General features: G+C 27.2%; 4 protein-coding genes across 4 annotated transcripts; 1 reads left to right on the forward strand and 3 right to left on the reverse strand.

The window, feature by feature from the left end:
- Positions 1-2,687: 2,687 nt before the first annotated feature.
- Positions 2,688-4,833, reverse strand: OCT59_007096 (uncharacterized protein; the record flags this gene model as incomplete). Its single annotated transcript, XM_066146392.1, has 5 exons — positions 2,688-3,655; positions 3,741-4,098; positions 4,166-4,350; positions 4,441-4,513; positions 4,609-4,833. 5 exons carry the CDS (start codon positions 4,831-4,833, stop codon positions 2,688-2,690), a joined length of 1,809 nt encoding a protein of 602 aa, XP_065998493.1.
- A 2,598-nt stretch (positions 4,834-7,431) lies between these two features.
- OCT59_007097 (uncharacterized protein) lies at positions 7,432-9,891 on the reverse strand (the record flags this gene model as incomplete). Its single annotated transcript, XM_066146402.1, has 5 exons — positions 7,432-8,693; positions 8,785-9,142; positions 9,215-9,399; positions 9,495-9,567; positions 9,667-9,891. 5 exons carry the CDS (start codon positions 9,889-9,891, stop codon positions 7,726-7,728), a joined length of 1,809 nt encoding a protein of 602 aa, XP_065998494.1. The 3' UTR covers positions 7,432-7,725.
- Positions 9,892-16,161: 6,270 nt separating this feature from the next.
- Positions 16,162-16,439, forward strand: OCT59_007098 (uncharacterized protein; the record flags this gene model as incomplete). Its single annotated transcript, XM_066146413.1, has 2 exons — positions 16,162-16,328; positions 16,388-16,439. The coding sequence occupies 2 exons, from the start codon at positions 16,162-16,164 to the stop codon at positions 16,437-16,439; spliced, it is 219 nt and encodes a 72-aa protein (XP_065998495.1).
- A 3,172-nt stretch (positions 16,440-19,611) lies between these two features.
- On the reverse strand, positions 19,612-21,907 carry OCT59_007099 (uncharacterized protein; the record flags this gene model as incomplete). Its single annotated transcript, XM_025332534.2, has 5 exons — positions 19,612-20,706; positions 20,808-21,165; positions 21,246-21,430; positions 21,522-21,594; positions 21,680-21,907. 5 exons carry the CDS (start codon positions 21,905-21,907, stop codon positions 19,646-19,648), a joined length of 1,905 nt encoding a protein of 634 aa, XP_025170702.1. The 3' UTR covers positions 19,612-19,645.
- Between the last annotated feature and the right edge of the window lie 2,583 nt (positions 21,908-24,490).

Consider the following 24,490-nt stretch of genomic DNA (forward strand, 5'->3'; position numbering starts at 1 on the left):
AAACAAAATTTAAAATCTTATGTAATACAAATGTTTTTAACAAGGAAACTACTACTTTAAAAATCGAGAAAACCATTCAAATTCTTTCAGAATCACTAATAATCAACCCTTTTCTGCATAATGATACAATAAAATTGCATAGTATAATCGCAAATTTTTGGAAATCATTTTTTTTAGAGGTGATATTTAGGGGTACACTAATTTTGAAAAGGGTAATTAAATAGTATATATTCTAAGATTAGAAAATTACACTTTAAAAAAATATTGAGTCAATACTCTTTGGTGAGGATTTTATAAGATCGAATAATATTCCTTACAGATTTGGAAAAATTAATCTTTTAGATGAAGATTTGAATATGAAAAATATGAATACATATTTTTTATCATTCATTATTCAAAATAATATTAAATAGATTGGAATTAAATCAATTAAATCATCTCATTCGGATTTTTTTTGAAACAAATTCTTTATTTAATATACTTATCTTAATCATACATCTTTGATCAATCTCATTATTAACATTTCTTAATATATCGAAAAGATTCAAAATCTTAAAACATTAGAATTAACGAAATTTTATATTGATGATAATACTAATTATTATAATAATTTATATAGTTATATTATTAATTATAATAATGTTAATAATTATGATATCAAAATTTTAAATGATCAATTTTTGAGAGTTCACTCAAAAATTTGGTATGTGAAAAATTTCTATTAAAGGTTATTTTATATAATCATGGAAATCCGTATCATATTGAGAAATTAATTATGAAATATAAAGAATTTAATCATGGAGTTATAAATAATTATACAATAACGAAACCATGTGTAGATTATTATTATTATGGTAAAAAATCATCTAGTAAAGATCATAAAATTCATATCGAATGGGTTTAAAAGTAATAAGTAGTAGCAGTAGTAACGGTAATATTGTTGTAATTTGGGATGGATGAAGTCGACTTATCAAAGATATTCACGTGACCGTCGCAAAAATTAAATATATAATTTTGGCCGGCATTAACTACTACCAAATTAGATATAGTATGAGCAAAAAAAAATTATTTAACTATTTTTTCAGTCGGTAACTAGCAGTTACCCGTTGCTCCGCACCGGGACCAATAAGTTTGTTTAAATAGAAATTTTAGTATTATAATGTAATACTAAGTAAATTAAAGATGGTTACAGCAGTTTTTTGTTTATAATTAGAATTTAATATAGGTAATAATTAGTTAACAAAATAATATGTACTAAAATTATAATTATAATATTAAATTATATTGGGAATTGGTAAACATTGCCTGGGTCTTCGATCATGCAGCAGATTTGTCATATTTATTTGTTTATGGAATCTATAGGTTCAAGGTTCATTTTCTCGGTTATTTCGGACTCGAGATATTTTTCTTTTTTTCTTTTTATTTTTATTTCTAACTTACATCCTTACACTTTGTTTCCTACTAACTCTATTTCATTATTTTTAGGTCTTTTAGTCCTTCCGGTTCTACAATTAATAAAGGTATGTTTTTTATTTTTTATTTATTTTTTTTATTTTGTTTCTATCTTACATTTCGTTTCTTACTAACTTCATTTTTTTTACTTTATGGTTTATTTTTTACTTGGTTTCCTATCATTATCTTTTACTATCCAACCTCCTATCATGATCATTTTTTTATTTTTTATCTCTCATCATTTTTTACCTCTTATTACTTCTTATTATTCCATCCTTTTCGTATCCCATTATTTTCTATTACATCTTTTCATTTTCCATTATTTCTTTTTCTCTCCTATTTACTTCCCATCATTTCTTTTTGTTTCTCATCACTTCTTTTCGTCTCCCATCACTCCTCTTCATCTTCCTATTACTCCTCTTCATCTTCCATCATGTCCTATTTCTCCTTTTTGCTTCCTAACACTTCTCCTTACTCTTTTTTACTCCTTTCATCTTCTATTACTTCTCATTACTCCATTGTTATTTCATTTTTTATTAGCATCTTTTTTCTTGATCATTGTAATTTACTTATCTAATAAAATTTTATTTGTAAATATTAAATTTTAAATCACACATTTACGATTTTAAAGAAAAAAATCACTGTATTTATTTTTTAATGAAGTGATACAAATAAAAGAAAAGATAAGATTATTTTGGATAAATATGCTTGCAAAAAAAATTTTTTTTTTAAAATAGATGTTTGCGATAAAATTTTTAAGTTTAGCCGATCAAAAATTAGCTAGTTTGAAAAAATCAGATCAATAAATTTATTCTTTATTTATTGTACATCATGTGACATATTTAAAAAAAATCCAGGCGACAATCGCCCAGGAAACGTTTAGCAATTCCCAATTATATTTATAATAATGTAGTTATTTATATTAAAGATTTGACGTTTAAGTGTAGAATGAAATTATTGACAATAAAGAAAAAATGAACGTAACGTTATTTATTTTAGTTAAGATATGGATGCTCAAAGAATAAATTATCCATAATTATGCTTTTTTAAAGCATCACGTGTCTAATAAAAGTAAAAATACTATTATTGAGATTACGTCTACTCAAGTCTCAAACTCATGTATGCAACTCATTTGGCGCAATTTAAATAATGTAGTGCTATTAATAATATGCATGTATATGTACCATATAATTAACTATTTAATAATGTATTTATTACTAAATAAATAAGCTTGATTATTTATATCTTAATATTTCTAGTTTTTTTTGAGCACGTTGATTTCCTTGTTTAGCAGATTTCTCATACCAGCAAATCGCTTCACTTATATCCTTTTTAATTCCCATTCCATATTCATACAAAAGGCCAAGACCATGTTGAGCATTATTATCTCCAGAATTTGCTGCCTGCTGATATAATTCAAAAGCTTTGTTATAATCTTTATCAACACCTCTTCCATTTGCATACATGGTACCAATATTATATTGAGCAACAATATTTCCTAAACTTTCTGCCTGTTGATATAATTCAATTGCTTTTTGATAATTAACACTAGTTCCAATTCCAGAATCATAACAATATCCAACTTTTAATAAACCTGATGCATAACCCATATTTGCTATTTTTTCGTAATATTTTAAAGCTAACTTTTCATCCTTTGTAGTTCCGTAACCAGTTTGATAACATGATCCAACATATAATTGCGCTAATATATGACCTTGCTCTGATGCATTAATAAATAAATCAAATGCTTTCTTATTATCTTCACTTGTTTCAATTCCTAAATAATTAAAATATCCAAGTAAAAATATAGAATCTAAATTATTTTGATTAATTAATAACCAATTATAAATTTCTTGTGAACTTGTATTATTATTATTAAAATAAACAAGAATATTTTTAATATTTTTGGTTAATGTAAATTCTTTTCCTTCATTAACTATTTTGAAAATATAATTTACAATATCATTAACTTTTTCAAATGAACAATTTTCAATTATTATGTTTGCGGGTACAATTTCCTTTGTATTCATCTTATTAAAATTTTGTATAATTTGAGACATTTCCCCATGTAATGAATTATCAGTATTCAAAGAAACGCTAATATTATTTTCTGTTTTTATGTTCGTTTTTGTTATAATTTCCTTTAATCTTTCTACTACTTGATTTATAGTTGGACGATTATCAGGTTCGCCATTCCAACATTCTGAAAAAAAAACAAACAATAGATTATTGTAGATAAACCAAATAATTCTGAATTATAATCAATGAGAAATGAAAAAAATTAATACCAGTATAAATTTTAATGTAATCTTCTGGTGTATTGGAGATAAGTTCTTCCCTGAGACCTTGTGAAATTTCTATTGCTAAATCAACATCATATTTTTCGTCTTCTGTATAAAAGGGAGGTTGACCACTAGAAATCTCCCAGAATAAAACACCAACGCTATAGATATCGCTTTTTTCGTTTAATGAGAATATTTGATTTGAGTTTTTATTCTTTCTTTGTTCGCTAAATTTTTTTGGATCAACGTAAGGAATTATTCCAAAAGGATTTGATTGTGTATTGGATGATGATTCGATTCTCTTTGACAACCCAAAGTCGGACAACTTGATAGTGTTTTGATGGACCAATATATTACCAGAGTGCTGTAAATACATTATGGTATTAAAAAAATATGAAAAAGATTTATAATAATTTAATAAAGTAAATTACCAGATCACGATGCACTATTCCTTCATTATGTAAACATAACACGGCACAGGCTAATTGATATGCTAAGTTGTATTTATCGTTCCAGGTAAGATTATTGAAGTTTTCCTTTAAATAATTTTTAAGAGGACCAGAGTCAGCATACTCCATAACTAGTAAATAATTTTTTGATTGAACGTCATCATTTTCTAAGTATGGATAAAAAATAATTATTTTTTAATAAAATACATTCTTGTAAAATCAAAGCAACATTAACATATTAATAAAATTTATTATACCCGGGTCAAATTTTGCAATTCCGTAGAATTTAATAATGTTATTATGAAATTGTATATCACGTTGAAGCTTAATCTGGAATGTTAATATCATAAATATAAATTAATGAAATAAGAATAAGAATAACATTTTAGTATTCATAATATATATGTGCTTATCTAAATTTATACCTCATGAACGATTTCTTTTGCAGTAACGTCATCAAGATTAAAAAAAGATTTCAACGCAAAATATTGTGAATTTTTCCAACTTGCACGATAAACTTTTCCGAATCCTCCAGTTCCAACTTTTTGAATTTTACTAAAATGTTTTTGTTCATAAAGTCTATAATATTCTTTAGATATAGATTCTTCAATCCAATTGACCCATTCATTTGTATTTTTTGCGTTTTGCATTTTGATATTATTAGTAATCGTAGGTGAAATAAATAATCAAAAGGGGTTTATGGATTTTTTCATTTATTAAATATGATGTTATACATACACAATAGTAGTACAAACAAAGCCACCGTGTTTAACGTGATTCGTAATTTCATTTCCAAATTTTTTAATTCTGGCCTAAATTATGAACACTATTTCATTAATGAAAAAAGCGCACCTTCGAAAAAATATGAACATGATGTTTTTTCTTTAGTTGATATGCCTGATTATTGCTAGTACAAGTCAAATTTTATAAATTGCGAATTTATATATCAATTTTTTTTATCAACAAGATCAATTCACCTATTAACTCTATAATGATATTTTGCGAAGATTTATTCAGATAATATACTTGAAATTAATAAAATATACTGTATATGTCGAAAATTACACTTTAAAAAAATTTTGTCAATATTTTAGATTTTGAAACTAGAATTGAAAGATTAACGAGTCGTATATTTAAATTGTTTATTGACAATAGAAGTATATAGAACCGTGAGTAGCAATTAACCGTGATTATTTGCTGTCTTCTATACATTTTATTCGATTAATCTCATATAAAAGCTCTTTACAGGACAGTAACAGCTGGTAGTCGCCAATTGCTACATTCAACATCGTGTATTTCAATATAGCTAATAGTAATTAAAACAAGCAGTTTTCATAAAGAGACCAATCTTAATTATCTTAATTATAAATATGTGGATACAATTTTAAATATTAAATAATGTAAATAATGTTGATAAATACGTAAATAGAACTTTAATATTAGTTATATAATTTGAGAAATTCCTAAGTCTTTAGATCAATTTGAAAAAGTACATTTACTTGTAGTTAATTTGTAAAAAATCTGAAATTTTAAAATTTCGGAGGACCAATAGAATAGTGAGAATGTAATAAAATAATTTTTATTAAGGAAACTTTTAAAGTATTAAACGTTAAGCTGATAATAGTATATTTACAATTTACATAAATATTTTTATTTGAATGATATTAAAACAGCACGATAGTGCGTGTGTCTATCACAAATTCAGTTTGATTTAGTAATCTTCGCCCAAATTGATCGATGCATTAAATAATTAATATTATAACTCTTAAAATAGTTTGTGTTATTGAAGAGGATTATTTTCGTGACGTGAAAGGAACGATACAAATTGTATAGTAAGGATTTTATAAGATTGAATAATTTTATCTTTGCAGAATTTTTGGATGAAATTTTGTAATATGAATTCAAATTTTTTATTGTTAGTTATCATTTAAAATAATATTAAAGGGTTGAAATAGGACCCAGAAATATATATAAAAGGGTCAGGTTTGAGTTTGCGTATTTTGAACTTAAAAAATCAGGAAAATCTTTCCTTTTTTAGATAGTTTTTGATAATGCTAGTCAAAATATTATTTCCTATTATAGTAACCGACTGACATTATTATAACTCCGGCCCTGAAAAAATGCGTACAGCTCATAGTAAAAAAATTTTTTCATCACCTGACCCCCATATATATATTTCTGGGTCCTGTTGAAATTATACCAATTTAATCATCTTATTCGAATTTTATTGAACTATTCCTAATTTAATATTAGAATATTCTTATCCTTTAAATCTTAATCATTTTTTTTTTACAAATTAATCAATTTCTTAATATATTAAAAGATTCAAAAATCTTAAAAACGAAATTTATAGTAATGATGATAATTATTATGATAATTTTATTGTCTATAATAATCATATTAATTGTAATAATAATGATAATTATGAATTTATGATATCAAATTTTTAAATGATCAATATTTCAGTTAAGAGATTTCGCTAATAATTTAAAATTATTAAATCTTGCTATGTGGAAAATTTCTATTGAAGGTTTAAAAATAATCTAGATTTTGTTTAAAAAATTTATTTTGTGCTTTATATAATGGTTAATTACTATGAAATATAAAGAATTTAATAACAATAACGAAATCATGTGTAGATTATTATTATGGTAAAAAATCATCTAGTAAATATCATAAAGTTTATATTGAATGGATTTTAGAGAAATAAGTAATAATGGTGGTAATGGTAGTATTGTTGTAATTTTGAATTTTTTATTATATTTTTGTTATACTCTTCTTGTAAGATGACTAGGGAATTCGATTTATCGCTAGGGATGGAAATCGATTCGTCGGTTCTATTTCCGGCTCTAATAAATAAAAATATGAATTACGTGCAAGATACAAGCATGTGAATCAGAAAAATTTTGATTGGCCTTCAAATGTTAGTTGGTATGTGATCGTCAGATGACTCAATTTGAGTCGGTTCTTGAAGTCGGTTCGAATCGGTTCGGAGTTCAGAACGGTTTTTATGGTTAAAAATAGGTTTAAGCCCAAGAGATCCAGAATCTTTTAAGTTTAAGTTCGGTTCCAGAATCGACTCGAGTCGACTCATTTGATCCAATTCCATCCCTGGCTACTTATCGCATGACGTCGTCAAAGTTAAAATATAATTTGACCGGCATTGAATATTACCAAGTTAGATGTGTTGTGGTAGAGCAAAAAATTATTTTAACTTTGCGAATTTATTGTGTATTATTTCTTCAGTTGTTAAACATGATACAATAATAACATTGATCTTATATTTGATTTTTTTTTGAAAAAAAATAATTTCAATAATAAAGAAAAATACACACAATATTTTTTTTAGTTATAGATATGCTCAAAGAATAAATTAAACAACTGTAGAAAAAAAAAAATTTATAATTATGTTTTCTTTAAAGTATCACGTGCGTGGCAAAAATAAAAATATTATTAGACTACAATTACTCTACTTAAACGGATCAGTTAAATAATATGCATCATACAATTAACTATATAATTTAATAATGCATTTAGCTTGATTATTTATATATTAATTCTTCTAGTTTATTTTGAGCATGTTGATTTCCTTGTTTAGCAGATTTCTCATACCAGTAAATCGCTTGATTTATATCCTTTTGAATTCCTATTCCATATTCATACAGAAGACCAATTTTATGTTGAGCTAAATTATAACCTGAATTTGCTGCTTGGTGATATAGTGCTAAAGCTTTGTCATAATTTTTCTCGACACCTTTTCCATTATAATACTTATTACCAAGATTATATTGAGCAACAATATTTCCTAAACTTTCTGCCTGTTGATATAATTCAAAAGCTTTTTGATAATTAACACTAGTTCCTATTCCACAATTATAACAATATCCAACTTTTAATAAACCTGCCGCATAACCCATATTTGCTATTTTTTCGTAATATTTTAGAGCTAACTTTTCATCTTTTGTAGTTCCATAACCAGCTTGATAACATGCTCCAACATATAATTGTGCTAATGTATGACCTTGCTCTGATGCATTAATAAATAAATCAAATGCTTTCTTATTATCTTCATTTGTTTCAATTCCTAAATAATTAAAATATCCAAGTAAAAATATAGAATCTGAATTATTTTGATTAATTAATAACCAATCATAAATTTCTTGTGAACTTGTATTATTATTATTAAAATAAACAAGAATATTTTTAATATTTTTGGTTGATGTAAATTCTATTCCTTCATTAACTATTTTGAAAATATAATTTACAATATCATTAACTTTTTCAAATGAACAATCTTCAATTATTATGTTTGAGGGTACAATTTCTTTTATATTCATCTTATTAAAATTTTGTATAATTTGAGACATTTCCCCATGTAACGAATTATCAGTATTCAAAGAAGCGCTAATATTATTTTCTGTTGTTATGTTCGTTTTTGTTATAATTTCCTTTAATCTTTCTACTACTTGATTTATAGTTAGACGATTATTAGGTTCACCATTCCAACATTCTAAAAAAAACAAATAGATTATTGTAAATAAACCAAATAATTCTAAATTATAATTAATGAGAAATGAAAGGTTAATGAAAAAAATTAATACCAGTATAAATTTTAATATAATCTTCTGGTGTATTGGGGATAGGTTCTTCTCTAAGACCTTGTGAAATTTCTATTGCTAAATCAACATCATATTGTTCACCTTCTTTATAAAAGGGAGGTTGACCACTAGATATCTCCCAGAATAATACACCAACGCTATAAATATCGCTTTTTTCGTTCAATGAGAATATTTGTGTTGAGTTTTTATTCTTTCTTCGCTCGCTAAACTTTTTTGGATCAACGTAAGGAATTATTCCAAAAGGTTTTGATTGTGTATTGGATGATGATTCGATTCTCTTTGACAACCCAAAGTCGGACAACTTGATAGTGTTTTGATGGACCAATATATTACCAGAGTGCTGCAAATACATGATGATATTAAATATATGGAAAAAAAATAATAATACTTTTATATTAATAAAGTAAATTACCAAATCACGATGCACTATTCCTTCATTATGTAAACATGACACGGCGCAAGCTAATTGGTATGCTAAGTTGTATTTATCGTTCCAGGTAAGATTATTGAAGTTTTCCTTTAAATAATTTTTAAGAGGACCAGAGTCAGCATACTCCATAACTAGTAAATAATTTTTTGATTGAACGTCATCATTTTCTAAGTATGGATAAAAAAAATAATCATTTCTTATTAAAATATATTTTTGTAAAATCAAGCAACATTAAAATAGTATTAAAAAAATTTTATTATACCCGGGTCAAATTTTGCAATTCCGTAGAATTTAATAATGTTATTATGAAATTGTATATCACGTTGAAGCTTAAGCTGAAATATTAATATCATAAATATAAATTATGAAATGAGAATAAGAATAACATTTTAATATTCATAATATACAGTATATGTGCTCATCTAAATTTATACCTCATGAACGATTTCTTTTGCAGTAACGTCATCAAGATTAAAAAAAGATTTCAACGCAAAATATTTTGAATTTTTCCAACTCGCACGATAAACTTTTCCGAATCCTCCAATTCCAACTTTTTGAATATTACTAAAATGTTTTTGTTTATAAAGTCTATAATATTCCTTAGATATAGATTCTTCAATCCAATTAATCCATTCATTTGTATTTTTTGTATTTTGCATTTTGGTATTATTAGTAATCGTAGGTGAAATAAATAATTAAAAGGAGACGAAACTACTTTGGATTTTTTCTTTTAAATAGTTTGGTAATGTTATACACACAATAGTAGTACAAACAAAGCCACCGTGTTTACCGTGATTCGTAATTTCATTTTATAATCTTGGCCAAAATTTTCTAATTCTGTCCTATAGTATGAACATTATTTCATTAATGAAAGAAGTGCACCTTCGGACATGATATTTTATTTTTAGTTGATATGATTATTGCTAGTACAAGTTAAATTATTAAATTGCGAATTTACTATATATCAAATTTTTTTTTATCAACAAGGTCGATTCACTTATTAACTCTATGTTTTAGGTTTATTCAGCTATATTTGAAATAATTAAATATATATTCTAAGATTAGAAAATTACTCTTAAAATTTTTTAAATGTATTGTAAAATTAATATTACGGTGCATTATATACAAACCATGTTAAGATATTCGTTATTGGTCTTGTAGGGACATTTCACTATAGCTTTATAATACAAATCGTAATATAAATTGTTTGTACTTTCATTGTAAAAAATTTATTGTACAATTTATTGCTAATATTACAATATATTGAAATTGATGCTATTGATAAACTTTAAAAATAATGATAATAAAACAGTTTTAATGTTTTATTCTCGGAACCTTTTAGAATTTACCATTTAATCTAGCCAAGAATCAGAAACCCGTTCCTACATAAAAGAGAGAAAAGGAAGCATTAACAAAGTTTCCTAATAAAAAAAAGGTTCAAAAAATTCCAACTTACCACCCAATCCATTCAAGAAATGGAAGCCCGTTCCTCCAAAAAAGAAAAAAATGATAATAAAAAACGTTTTTAACTTGGTTCAAAATTTATTTTTTCAAAAATTTACTTTCAATCTACTAATTTCGCACTTGTAAAACATAAAATCCATTACACCAAGAGATAATGAAGTCAGAGGAGAAGATAAAAGAAGATGTTACTATAATTATCGTCTTTTCATAAGGTTCCGAAGTCAGGACTCAGGAGTCCTATGATACAAAAGAAAATCAAAATAAAAAATAAAAATAAAAATTATTTTGCAGTTTCAATTTTTTTTTTTGAAACTCACCTGGGAGTCTGTTGCCATCGATTTTCCCTACAAAACCAAGTTTCGAATATTTTTTTTCGAAACTGATCTATCTGGGATCCCATATATTAAAAACTGATTTTAATTTTTTAAAGTTTTGAATTCATTTTTTTGAAACTTATCTTGGATCTGATTCCAAGTCGAAGTCGATCTCTCGACAAAAAAAAGGAAAAGAAAGATTAAAAAAATGGTTTATTAAAGTTTCAAATTTCTTTTTTCGAAACTCACTTGGGAATATGGTGCCCACGTCAGAGCTGATTCCCTGAGCCGATTTCCCTACAAAAAAATTATAAGAGACTTTTATCAATTCCCTTTTTCAAAACTTGTCTGTTCCAAGCGCCTAGACTCATCTAAAAATAAGAAAAACTGAGGCTGATTTTTCACCGAGATCCTACGTGTCCATACCGTCTAAAAAAAAGGAGAAAATAAAAATTTAGTAATCATTTTAAGGCGGAAATAAAATTTAAATAAAAAATATACTCACTAAATCCAACATCCAAAGAGCCAAAAAAACGCCTAAAAAAAATAACAAACAATTAGAAATTATTCATTAAAATAAAAAAAAATTCAAGAAAAAAAAGGGGAATCTTACCGGAATTTTGCATCAAACGAAACTGAAAGAACCACTTAAGAAAAAGAATCTGAAACGTTTCAGTGAAAGAGTTAATTTAAAATAAAAGAAAATACCACTCACCAAATCTATGTTCAAGAGATCCGGAGAATCACCTAAAAAAAGTAAAAAACAGCTCGTTAAAAGGCGCAGTAAAGAAAAAAAGACTACCCCAGCGTATCCTAAAAAAATGGCACGAAACGGCCGGCATTAAGAAATTAAGCAATTAACTACGTAACAAATAATGTGTGACAAATAGGATTTCACACCTCGAAAAAATTCGAGTCCCCCAGATACTTATGAAAATGGAAACAAGGAAGGGTGTGACGCATGTGACAAAAAACAGTCACGTGATTTTTTCGTGACATTTTTCTAGGGTACGCTGTGTAAATCAGAAAAAAAAAATAAACTATATTTTACCGAAAATCCAAATATCCGGAAATCATCTAATGAAAAGAAAGAAAATGAAAGTTAGTAACTGTTCGTTAAACTAATAATAAAAAAAGAATTAAAAAAAATCACTTGCCGAATTCCTATATCCATATCCAAAGAGACCAGAAAACTCAAATTAAGTATAAAACAACACCTTAAGCCACATGCCCAAAGAATCGCCTAAAAAGAATAAAAACGAAACCGTTAGTAAACATTTCGCTAAATAAATAAATTAAAAAGAAAAAATATAGTTTTTTTTGGAAGCCTAATACGCGCCCAGGGATATGACCGTCTAATAAAAAGAGAAAATTGAAATGTTAGAAAAATGTTTCACTAAAGAAATAAATTAAGAAAAAAATATTTTTATGGAAGCTTTTACTGAAATAATACGTGCTCAAGGACCGGCTGTCTAAAAAAAGAGGAAATTGAAACGTTAGAAAACGTTTCGTTACTGTAAATTAAAAGAATAAGAAACTCACCCACATCAAAAGATCTGAATGAACTCCCACTCCACGTAAAGAATTGAAAAGTCGCCTAAAATAGAGGGAAAAAAGAACAAAACTTGTTGAAAAAAAAATTTTTCGTTTACTTGCCGAAATCCCATCTTCAAAGCAACCTTCCCGGCCATCTAAAAAATAAGAAAACGAAACGTGAGAAATGTTTCGTTAAAGAATTAATTTGAAAAAAATATCACCTAAAAGGGAAAAATAGAAATGTAACACTTTTTTTTAAATAAAATACGAAAAAGAAAGGACGGAAAGAGGGAAGGAAATGAAGAAATGGGAGAAGGAACGAAAGGAAAACGAAGGAAAGGAAATGGAAAAAAAAGGAAGGAAAAAGGGAAATAGCGAGTAAAAGGAGAAGAAAAAGCATATGTATATATATATACAGATGTACATACAATGTACATATGTTTAATCTTACGAATTGACAAAAAGTGGGAGTCTTCAGTAATAAGGTAATAAGGCTTAGTATAATTATAAAAGACCAATGTTATTATTATGCAAGCCTATTGATTTGCAAAATTTATTGTAATAATGAATAGTTAATTATGAAATCAATTGTAAATTATATCGTACAATATATACATAAGTAAAAATCTTATGAAAACACTGTAAAAATTATGAAACTCATTGAAAAATGTATCAGAATTATATATTTTACAATTGATTGTGAATAAATTAATATTAAAAATACAGTTCACCCTCGCTATAGTGAAGCTCATGGGCTGAAGGTTAAGATTCACTATAGTAAGGGATTCACTATAGCGAAGGTGAATTGTACTAAGAATTATTATTTATATAGAAAATCCGTACCTAAGCTTTTCTTTACTATAGCAAATTATTCACTATATAAAAATTCACAATACCTTGTATAAGGCTTGTACAATACTTGTACAAACAAGGATTGCACAATGCATTATGAAAATTTAGCATTGTTAGCAAAAGTGCACTTTAAAAATATTTGAGTTAAAAATTTAGATTTAAAACTAGAATTGCAAAGATTAACAAATCGTATATTTAAATTATTAATCGACAATAGAAGTATAGAACCGTGAGTAGTAGTAACTAACCGTGATCCAGAATTATTAAATTTAGCCATTATTAAGGATTGTCTACCCTTTATGCATTTTTATTCGATTTACCTCATATAAAGACTCTTTACAGTACAGTAGCAACTAATAGTCATCAATTTCTACATTCAACATCGTGTATTTTAATTGAAAATAAGCAGTTTTTATAAAGAGACCAATCAATGTGTGGATACTTTATTTCCAATTTGAAATATTAAATAACGTGAATAGTGTTGATTTGGTGGTATCTTAGCAGTTGATCCAGATTTTATTAGAAACAATTTCGTGAGAGAGATCTTATATATTTTCGATAAGAACTTTAATATTATATATGAACTATTTTGGAGGACCAATAGAATATGATAATGTAATAAAATAACTTTTAAAGAAACTTAAGTATTAAATGTTAAGCTGATAAAAGTATATTTACAGTTTACAGTTTACACAGATATTTTATTAATATTTTATTTGAATGATATTAAAACAGCGTGTGTCCGTCACAAATTCAGTTTGATTTAGTAATCTTCTCCCATTAATATTATAACTCTTAATTAAAATAGTTTGTGTTATTGAAGAGGATTATTATTATGGTTTCGTGACGTAAAAGGAACGATACGAATTATATAACAATTTGATGAGGATTTATAAGATCGAATAATTTTTATCTTTGCAAATTTAGAAAAATTAATAAATTTAATTTATAGATGAAAGTTTATAATAGGAATTCAAATTTTTTATTATTCATCATTGTCCGGAGCGAAGCGAAGGACAATATATGTCTACGCACTATGAAAAAGAATCGATCACGTGAATTTCTCTGTCCGCCACGTGATCGTTACCAATGAAATCACAAATTTTAGTTTTTCGCTCCGGACTTACAACGGTTCCCGTTTCCTAGTTTAAAATAATATTAAAAAGATTGAAGTTAAATCAATTAAATCATTATTCAAATATTATTAAAAAAATTCCTTAGAATATTCTAGTTTTTTAAATTTTAATCATCCTTTTTACAGATTGATCAATCACATTATCCAACATTTCTTAATATATCGAAAGATTCAAAAATCTTTATAACAATAGAATTAACGAAATTTTATATTAATGATAATTATGATAAATTTTTAAATGATCAATATTTAAGAGAGTTCACTCAAAATTTAAACGAAAATTTAAAATTATTATGTCTTGGTATGTGGAAAATTTCTATTGAAGGATAAAAACAATCTTATCTCAAAAAAGATTATGTTTAAAAATTTATTTTGTACTTTTATAATGGAAATCGTACTATTATTATACTATTATTATCATTATACGTGTTGCCGAAATAATTTTTTAATTTCGGCTTTGTGGCATAATGTAACGTAATCATCTGGAATTCGTCGGAATATTTCACTGGATTTCAGAGAGTGTAGAGAAGTTCTTAAATAATTTCTACCTTATTGGTAACAAAGCGTAATTTAATATTTATTAATAACAAGAAAAAAAAATAAAAGAAAAAGAAAAGCGAGAAGGAATAAGAAAGGAGAGAGGAGTTAAAGAGAATAAGAGAAAAAAGTGGCTATTTTATATATTTTAATCATGTATCACTTAACCATGATGAGTCATTCATGTGTTGAATCCGAATTTTTGATTATCATTTTCAAAATAATCTACTCAATTTATACTACAGTAAATTATACTCTTTGACTAGCAAATCATTATTAGATTTTTTAAAGGTAAATACGTCATGATTAGGTAATTAAAAGCTACAATAACCATACGTATTGATATTAGGCCAGTTCATAATTGTTCGATCGGCTTTTTTGGTCAGGTTACATTAATCTCATGATCAAAGTTCAATTGAGTTGGTTTGATTGATAAACATTATTTTTATCAGTATTTTTGTCTACTCGACTACGTTTTTGGTGGTTCACGTTGAACGGTCAGTTGATCATTCTACAGTTAAATTTTATTGGTCAGAATTTTTAGTGTAACCGACCAAATATCCCGTATTGGTATTGATATCATTTGATCATTGTACAACAAAAAAAATAATATTTATACAGTTCTTTTCTTTTTTTTTAATACATATCTCTCCTCCATCTCTTTCATTCCTCCTTCAAACACAATTAAATACTTTTTTTATAAATACTTTCTTTTCAAATAAATATCTAACAAATACCTTTTTTTCACACACAAATAAATACCTTTTTTTTCACGCGTAAGTAAATATCTTTTTTTCACGCGCAAGAGAAATACCTTTTTTTCACGCGCAAGTAAATACTAAGACGGAAAAAAAAGATATATCAACATCAAGAACTGTATTTACTGCCTTTGGACAACATATGGGTAATGTGTTTCATTAGCTATTAAAAACTTGTTTGTAAGTGAAAAACATTCTAACTACTCCTGTCAGTTTAGACGTTTTGTGGTTCTTGCCAAATTTAGTACCACTGCAATTTTATTACTGTTATCATTCTTCCTTTGGTTACGCATCACGAATATTCACTTCTCAATAGAGCTTGTATAGGAAGTAATGAATACTCAAAATACCGCCGAACTTACCGCTCCGGAAAACTCTTCTCTTGAAGCCTCTATTCACGCTCCAGCTTCTGGTTCCGTTTCTTCTCATTCTCCTGCGGATCCCTCTTCTACTACTAGAGCTCCTTCGATAGTGGACAAGCTAACACTAAACGAGGCTAGGTCATATCATTAAGTGGTGAGTATAATTATAATAGTTCACCGGATGGACGTATGTGTAGGTGTAACACTGCAGGGTTCACTGAAAGTCTTCCGGATGGTGAACTGTTATAATTGACATAGGGGTTTATGTGCTCGTAGTACGTACCATTTGCTACAGGCTAGTAGCTATCTGCTTTTGTGCACGAAGGCATAGCTACAATGATGCCATATAGGTGATCCCCAAGCTGATCCATATGGAAGGGAAGGCCAGGTTCCCGTTGGAAATGACACATATCTCCTATGCCATGTCACTTACTTAGTAATTGTTATTGAATACTATATGAGTCCATTTACCATAGATCCTATGATGGCCACATGGGTGTCCTGGGTTCCCTGTTTAGGCATAATTAACAGGGTGGTAAACCTCATATGGTATGAGGTGATAGTGACTAAAAAATTTTGTAAATTTTGTAGGGCATGTATCAATTCATTTTTTTTTAAAAATAGGTGTCTTAACGTTGGCGCCAGGTGTAATTCTTACTTCTTATGCAATTATGGCTATTAATCAGGGTAATTCTGAAGGGAGTTGAAGAATTGAACTGGGATATAGATTTTTACTCCCATAGACAAATAGAACTTTTCAATTATAGAGTTTTTCTTCTCTTTTAGTTTTATTTTTGGTTTTTTTTTCTTTTTATTCTTGTTGTTTTCTTTTTTCCTTTTAATTATAGATGTAACTATTTTTTCTTTTTCGTTTCTCATTCTGTTTGGGGTTACATTTAATATCGACTTAAATATGTAGCTTTTTTTATTTAAATAAAAAAAAAGATAATAAGTTTTTTACATTCATGATATCTTTATAATTAATTGGATTTGGGAAAATTTTGTGTATAAATGTATATGAGCGTATGAAGCTATAATGCTATATAGTGCGTATATATGATAATAAAATACACAGACATAATTGTATTAGTGTAAAAAATATATAAACAATGGCTATCATCAAGATATGACTAAAATATATTTATTCTTTATTTTAGAATTTAAGCTGTATATAATAACTCTATTCATATAAGAAAAAAAAAATATTTCGTAAATTTATTACCGCAACACTTCTACGGTCACGTGATAAGTCGACCGAACGCCAGACAAAGAGCTAAGAAATCAGGTCGTCGAGTTATCAACGGCCACTCAAGAAATGGACATAGATGAGAACACTTCTACATTAACACCAAACCCAATCCGAACATTCCATCTACTTCATCATTACGCAGGTAAATGACGTAGTCATTCCTCGAATCATAAATACGGATTTATTTTCGACACAGAAGCACGAAATTTTTTGAACAAACCAGATGTTTTTCTAAAACGAACACTTCCTACGAGCGAAGATGAACAAGACACGCCAGTCGTTAACGTTAACAAAAATCGAAACAGAAAATTATCGAGATGGTGCCGCGACAACTGCCGCGTTCCTGATAAACGGTCACGTGTACACCATTTACCATCACCCTATCCCTTCCTTTCTTTAAAAGGACAATAACATAGTTTTATATTTTCCACGTAACATACAAGATTATTTCTAAACCTTCAATAGAAATTTCCCACATACTAACATTTAATAATTTTAAATTTTTATTTAAATTATGAGTGAAATCTCTTAAGAATCGGTCATTTAAAAATTTGAAATCATATTATAATTAATAAACTATTATAAAATTATTATATATATTAAGAAATGTTGAATAATAAATTAAAGAACAAGAATATGATTCTAATATTAAAGAAGAAACTTCAATAAATTTGAATATGATGATTTAATTGATTTAATTTTAATCTTTTTGATTATTACCTATGTTAATAAATTAATAAATGATGAATAATAAAAAATCTCCAAAAAATTAAAATTTATTAATTCTTCTAAATCTGCAAAGATAGTAAATATTATTCGATCTTTAAAATTCTCATCAAAGAATTGTTATGCAATTCGTATCGCTCCTTTCACGTCATGAAAATCATAGTAATAATCCTCTTCAATAACACAAACTATTTTAAGAATTATAATATTAATTATTTAATGCATCGGTAAATTTGGGCGAAGATTACTAAATCAAACTGAATTACTATTGTGAACAGACACACGCACACGTATAATAAATAAAAATATTAATAAATATGTAAATTGTTAAATATACTTTTATGTTTAACTAGTTTAATGGAACGTTCATTTTGAAAGAAGAAAAAGAACGATATAGAGTGTTCAAACCTGAATTATTGAAAATTTTTTCATGAAATATATTTCATTTTTTTTTAACATTATTTAAATCTACTATATCAGATATTATGTATGGCTCCCGTCATTGTCTATATTTAAAAAATAAAATAGATATTATTTCTTCGGTTAGTAATCATGGTACAATAATAAAATTGATCTTATTATGATTTTTTTAATAATTTCATTGACTAAAAAAAATGTACGCAATATTTTTTATTTTATAATATGGATATAAATTTAAGAAGTGATAAACAACTTTAGAAAAAAATTTATAATTATGTTTTTTAAATCATCACTTGTCTAAATAAAAGTAAAAATACTATTGGGATTACGGTTACTCTACTTTAAACTTAAACTACTTAAACTTATATATGCGGTTATTAGCTTTTTACTACAACTACAACGTGCTTCTGATTACGAGTACATGTAACTACTTTACCATTACGTACTACCTAACTACGTAATCATATTTTTTTTTCATGACTACATGAGTACGTGAGCACAAAAATATAATCGACTACATTACCTATCACGTACTTACGTAGTTACGTAATCATAGACTACCCCAGCGTACCCTACAAAAATGTCACGAAACGGCCGGCATTAAGAGATTAAGAAATTAAACTATGTGACAAATAATGTGTGACAAATAGGATTTCATACCTCGAAAAATTCTAAGTCCCTCAGATACTTATGAAAATGGAAACAAGGAAGGGTGTGGCGCATGTGACAAAAACAGTCACGTGATTTTTCGTGACATTTTTGTAGGTAAAAATAAATTTATGTAATTGTAAAATTTACTATTTGTACTGTATAATGTAGTCGCTTTGCAGTATTGTACTTACATGAGTCTATGACTACGGGATATCTATGACTACGTGGGAGTACGTGATATCATGTACTCGTAGTCACAACTGCATTGTAGTTGTAGTAATTAAATATATAATCTTATATATGCGAGTCATCTTTTTCATCTTGTAGTACTTTTAATAAATAATATACATGCACCATTTAATTAACAGAATAATTAATAATGTATTTAAATAAAAAGTAACTTAGTTTATTATTTATATTTTAATTCTTTTAGTTTGTCCTGAGCTTCTTGAACTCCTTGTTCAGCGGATTTCTCATACCAATAAATCGCTTGATTTACATCCTTTTTAATTCCTATTCCATATTCATACATAACAGCAATATTATATTGAGCTAAATTATAACCTGAATTTGCCGATCGGTAATATAATCCTAAAGCTTTTTCATAATCTTTATCAACTCCTCTTCCATTATAATACATCCGAGCAAGATTATATTGACCTATACTAAATCCGGAATTTGCAGTCTTGTAATATAATTCAAAAGCTTTGTCATAATCTTTATCAACTCCTTTTCCTTCTTCATACATGACACCGAGATTATTTTGAGACGTATAATTTCCTAAATTTGCTGCCTGTTTATATAACATAACTGCTTTTTGATAATTAACACTAGTCCCAATTCCATGATAATAACAGTATCCAACTCTTAATAAACCTGATGCACAACCCATACTTGCTATTTTTTCGTAATATTTTAAAGATAGCTTTCCATCTTTTGTAGTTCCATGGCCTAATTGATAACATAATCCAACATATAATTGTGCTAATGTATGACCTTGTTCTGATGCGCTAATGAATAAATCAAATGCTTTCTTATTATCTTCTCTTGTTTCAATTCCTAAATAATTAAAATATCCAAGTAAGAATATAGAATCTGAATTATTTTGATTAATTAATAACCAATCGTAAATTTCTCGTGAATCTATATTATTATCGTTAAAATAATCAAGAATATTTTTAATATTTTTGAATAATGTAGATACTTTTCCTTCATTATCTATTTCAAAAATATAATTTACTATATCATTAACTTTTTCAAATGAATTATTTGCGGGTACAATTTCTTTTGTATTCATTTTATTAAAATTTTGAATAATTTGAGACATTTCCCCATGTAACGAATTATCAGTATTCAAAGAAGCGCTAATATTATTTTCTGTTGTTATGTTCATTTTTGCTATAATTTCCTTTAATCTTTCTACAACTTGATTTATGGTTGGACGATTATCTGGTTCACCATTCCAACATTCTAAAAAAAACAGACAATTATATATTGTAAGTAAACCAAATAAACCTAAATTGTAATTAATGAGAAAGGTTAATGAAATGGTTTGAAGAAAAAATTAATACCAGTATAAATTTTAATATAATCTTCTGGTGTATTAGGGATAGGTTCTTCCCTAAGACCTTGTGAAATTTCTATTGCTAAATCAACATCATATTGTTCACCTTCTGTATAAAAGGGAGGTTGACCACTAGATATCTCCCAGAATAAAACACCAATGCTATAGATATCGCTTTTTTCATTTAATGAGAATATTTGTGTTGAGTTTCTATTCCTTCTTCGTCCACTAAATTTTTTTGGATCAACGTAAGGAATTATTCCAAAAAGTTTTGATTGTGTATTGGATGATGATTCAATTCTCTTTGACAACCCAAAGTCGGACAACTTAATAGTGTTTTGATGGACCAAAACATTGCCAGAGTGCTGTAAATACGTTATGATATTAAAAAATATGGAAAAAAATTTATAATAACACTTTTATAATTAATAATAAAATAAATTACCAAATCACGATGCACGATGCCTTCGTTATGTATACATGACACGGCACAAGCTAATTGGTATGCTAAGTTGTATTTATCGTTCCAAGTAAGAATATTAAAGTTTTCCTTTAAATAATTTTTAAGTGGACCAGAATCAGCATACTCCATAACTAGTAAATAATTTTTTGATTGAACGTTATCATTTTCTAATTATAAATAGAAGAAATAGTCATTTTATCAAAATATATTTTTATAAAATCAAACAACGTATTAGAACATTTATTTTATTATACCTACCTGGATCAAATTTTGCAATTCCATAAAATTTAATAATGTTATTATGAAATTGTATATCACGCTGAAGCTTAAGCTGGAATATTAAATATTTTATAATATAAATTTAAATGAGCACATATATATTACGTATATTAAAATATTAACTTCATAATTTATACCTCATGAACAATTTCTTTTGCAGTGACGTTATCAATATTAAAAAAAGACTTCAACGCTAAATATTGTTCGGAATTTTTCCAGCTTGCACGATAAACTTTTCCGAACCCTCCAGTTCCAATTATTTGAATATTACTAAAATGTTCATGTTCATAAAATCTATAATATTCCCTAGATATAGATTCTTCAATCCAATTAACCCATTCATTTGTATTTTTTGTGTTTTGCATTTTGATATTATTAGTAATCGTAGATAAAATAAATAATCGAAAAGAAACAAAAAGAGTTCTATGGATTTATTTCTTAAAAATAATTTGATAATGCCGTACATACACAATAGTAGTACAAACAAAGCCACCTTGTTTAACATTTCATCTTATAATCTAAGCCAATCCTTTCGAGCTGTCATCCCGGATCAGTCATTCCGCCCGCTTCTAAAAATAGATTTTATTTGTCACCTAATCCATAAGTGTCTGGAGATCTTTTTTTTCGTTAGTCAAAATCCTATTTGTCATCACTGTGTTGTTTTACCACGGTCACGGGTTGGGACGGGTCGGGATAACTACCCCAGTGTTGTCATGGGACATGGACACGGACATTGGACAGGACGGGACGGGACTGTCCATGTCCATGTCCGGTATTTTTTATGTCCCGGACATTATATATAAATCACGTGACCATTTTTAATTACACAGTGAAATTCGATAAACCGGATCTATCGGTTCCACTAAAATTATCCGGTTTATCGGGATATCCGGTATAGCGAAAAAATTTCGATATACTGAAAATCTATTATGCTGAATTTTCAAAAAATTTTCATGATAATAGAACTAATACACGCTATAATTTAGTTTTTTCATCTTATTCATTTTCATGAAATCTGTGACTTAAAACTATTAATTGAAGATATAAGTAATACATAACTTCAGCCGGAATTAAGATTTTTATAATTCTGGCCAAAATTAAGATTTACCGCATCACATTACTTAAATTTTATTGGCTAATGATCACGTGATCCGGTTTATCGAATCATTTTTACTATAGCTGGTTAGAAAATTGATCCGTTATAGCGAATATCGAGCTTTTACTAGTAAACTCCGGTATATCGAAACTATTTTAATATACGTGATTTGGTTCCAGCAAAAAAGTCCGGTTTAGGCCTAAATCCAGTTTATCGAAGATCCGGTTTATCGAATTTCACTGTGTAGATGAAAATTTTATTTTATTTGATAATGTTGTACCTCAGATCGATTCTTGCCTCAGATCGCAACTCACGCACCTCAGATTGAAATCGTCATGTGAGGTGCGTGATGTGGATCATTGATAATCTGAGGTGCCTCGGTTTTAATCTGAGGCAAATAAAAAATTTTTTTTTAAAAAAAATATCGATCGTTTTCTACTATTTTTTACTATTTTATTAATCTGAAATAGTGTTAGTTTAACTCATTAGTAACTACACTAAAAATTACTTTAATTATTATAAAGTTTTTAATAAGAACGGTTCTTTACGGCTAATTGGCTCTTTGAGGTAAGTTCGGAAGCTTTTATTTTATTTTTTTTTTGTTTTTTTCTTTTTCGGAACGGTACTAACCATTCCTACCTTTTCTTTTTTTGTTAAACATTTTAAGTAGGTTTTTTTTGTTTTTTTCTTTTTAGGAGCCGTATTTAACCCATTTCTTTTTCTTTTTTTAATAGGAACGGTTAAAATGTTTTAAGGTAGAATTCAATTTTTATTTTATTTTTTCTTTTTTGAATGGTACTAACCGTTTTTTTTTCTTTTTTTTTTAGCATTTCGGCCTGGGCTCTCTCCCGGTAAATAGGTATGCTATAATGTTTACTATAGTGTTAGTTTCTTTCTCCTAGAACGGTACTGACCGTTCTTTTTTCTTTTTTTTTTTAGCAGTTCAGCCTGGACTTTCTCCCGGTAAAATAGGTATTTTATAGTATCTATAATATTAGTTTCCTTTTCCTAGAACGGTACTAACCGTTCTTTTTTCTTTTTTTTAGCATTTCGGCCTGGACTTTCTCCCGGTAAATATTTGGTGCTATGGTGTCTATGGTGTTAGTTTCCTTCTCCTAGAACGGTACTGACCGTTCTTTTTCTTTTTTTTTTTAGCATTTCGGTCTGGACTTTCTCCCGGTAAATATTTGGTGCTATGGTATCTGCGGTGTTATTTTCTTTCTCATATGTTTAAATAATCGGCGTATTTGTAAAGTAGAACGGTACTGACCGTTCTTTTGTCCTTTTTTTTTAGCATTTTGATTTGGACTCTCTCCCGGTAAATAGGTGGTGTTATGGTATCTATAATGTTGGTGTTTTCTTCTAGATATTAGCCATTCTCTTTTCTTTTTTTAATAGGAATAGATTAATGGTTTTTTGAGAATAGGTAAATAAGATTTTGAGTAAGAAAACATGGATGTTAGAGAAATGAAAATTTATAATAAGAGGAACGAAAAAAAATTTAATGTAAAATCAGGACCGGGAAAACTTATAATAAAGGTCACCGGACAATAGTAAAATGATGGTTTTGCCCAAATTAATAAAAATTTTTCTTAAGTAATTAAACTAAAAATCTAACAAATCATACAGAAATGTCTGAAAAATAAAATGAATCATAAATTATTCTTTTAATATCAATATTAACTGAGATCATTAAATTTTCCGAAAAAAATTTTATAATAACGCGAACCACTTTTTAAAAAATTTACTAATTATGCGAACCACCTTTTTGTGTTACACAGAATATATAAAAATCTAAATTGAGTGTATAAATCATGCATTCAACTCTAAACTTAAACAGATAAGTTTAATC

Source organism: Rhizophagus irregularis, chromosome 15, assembly GCF_026210795.1.
Source record: "Rhizophagus irregularis chromosome 15, complete sequence".
NCBI classification, from domain to species: Eukaryota; Fungi; Glomeromycota; class Glomeromycetes; order Glomerales; family Glomeraceae; genus Rhizophagus; species Rhizophagus irregularis.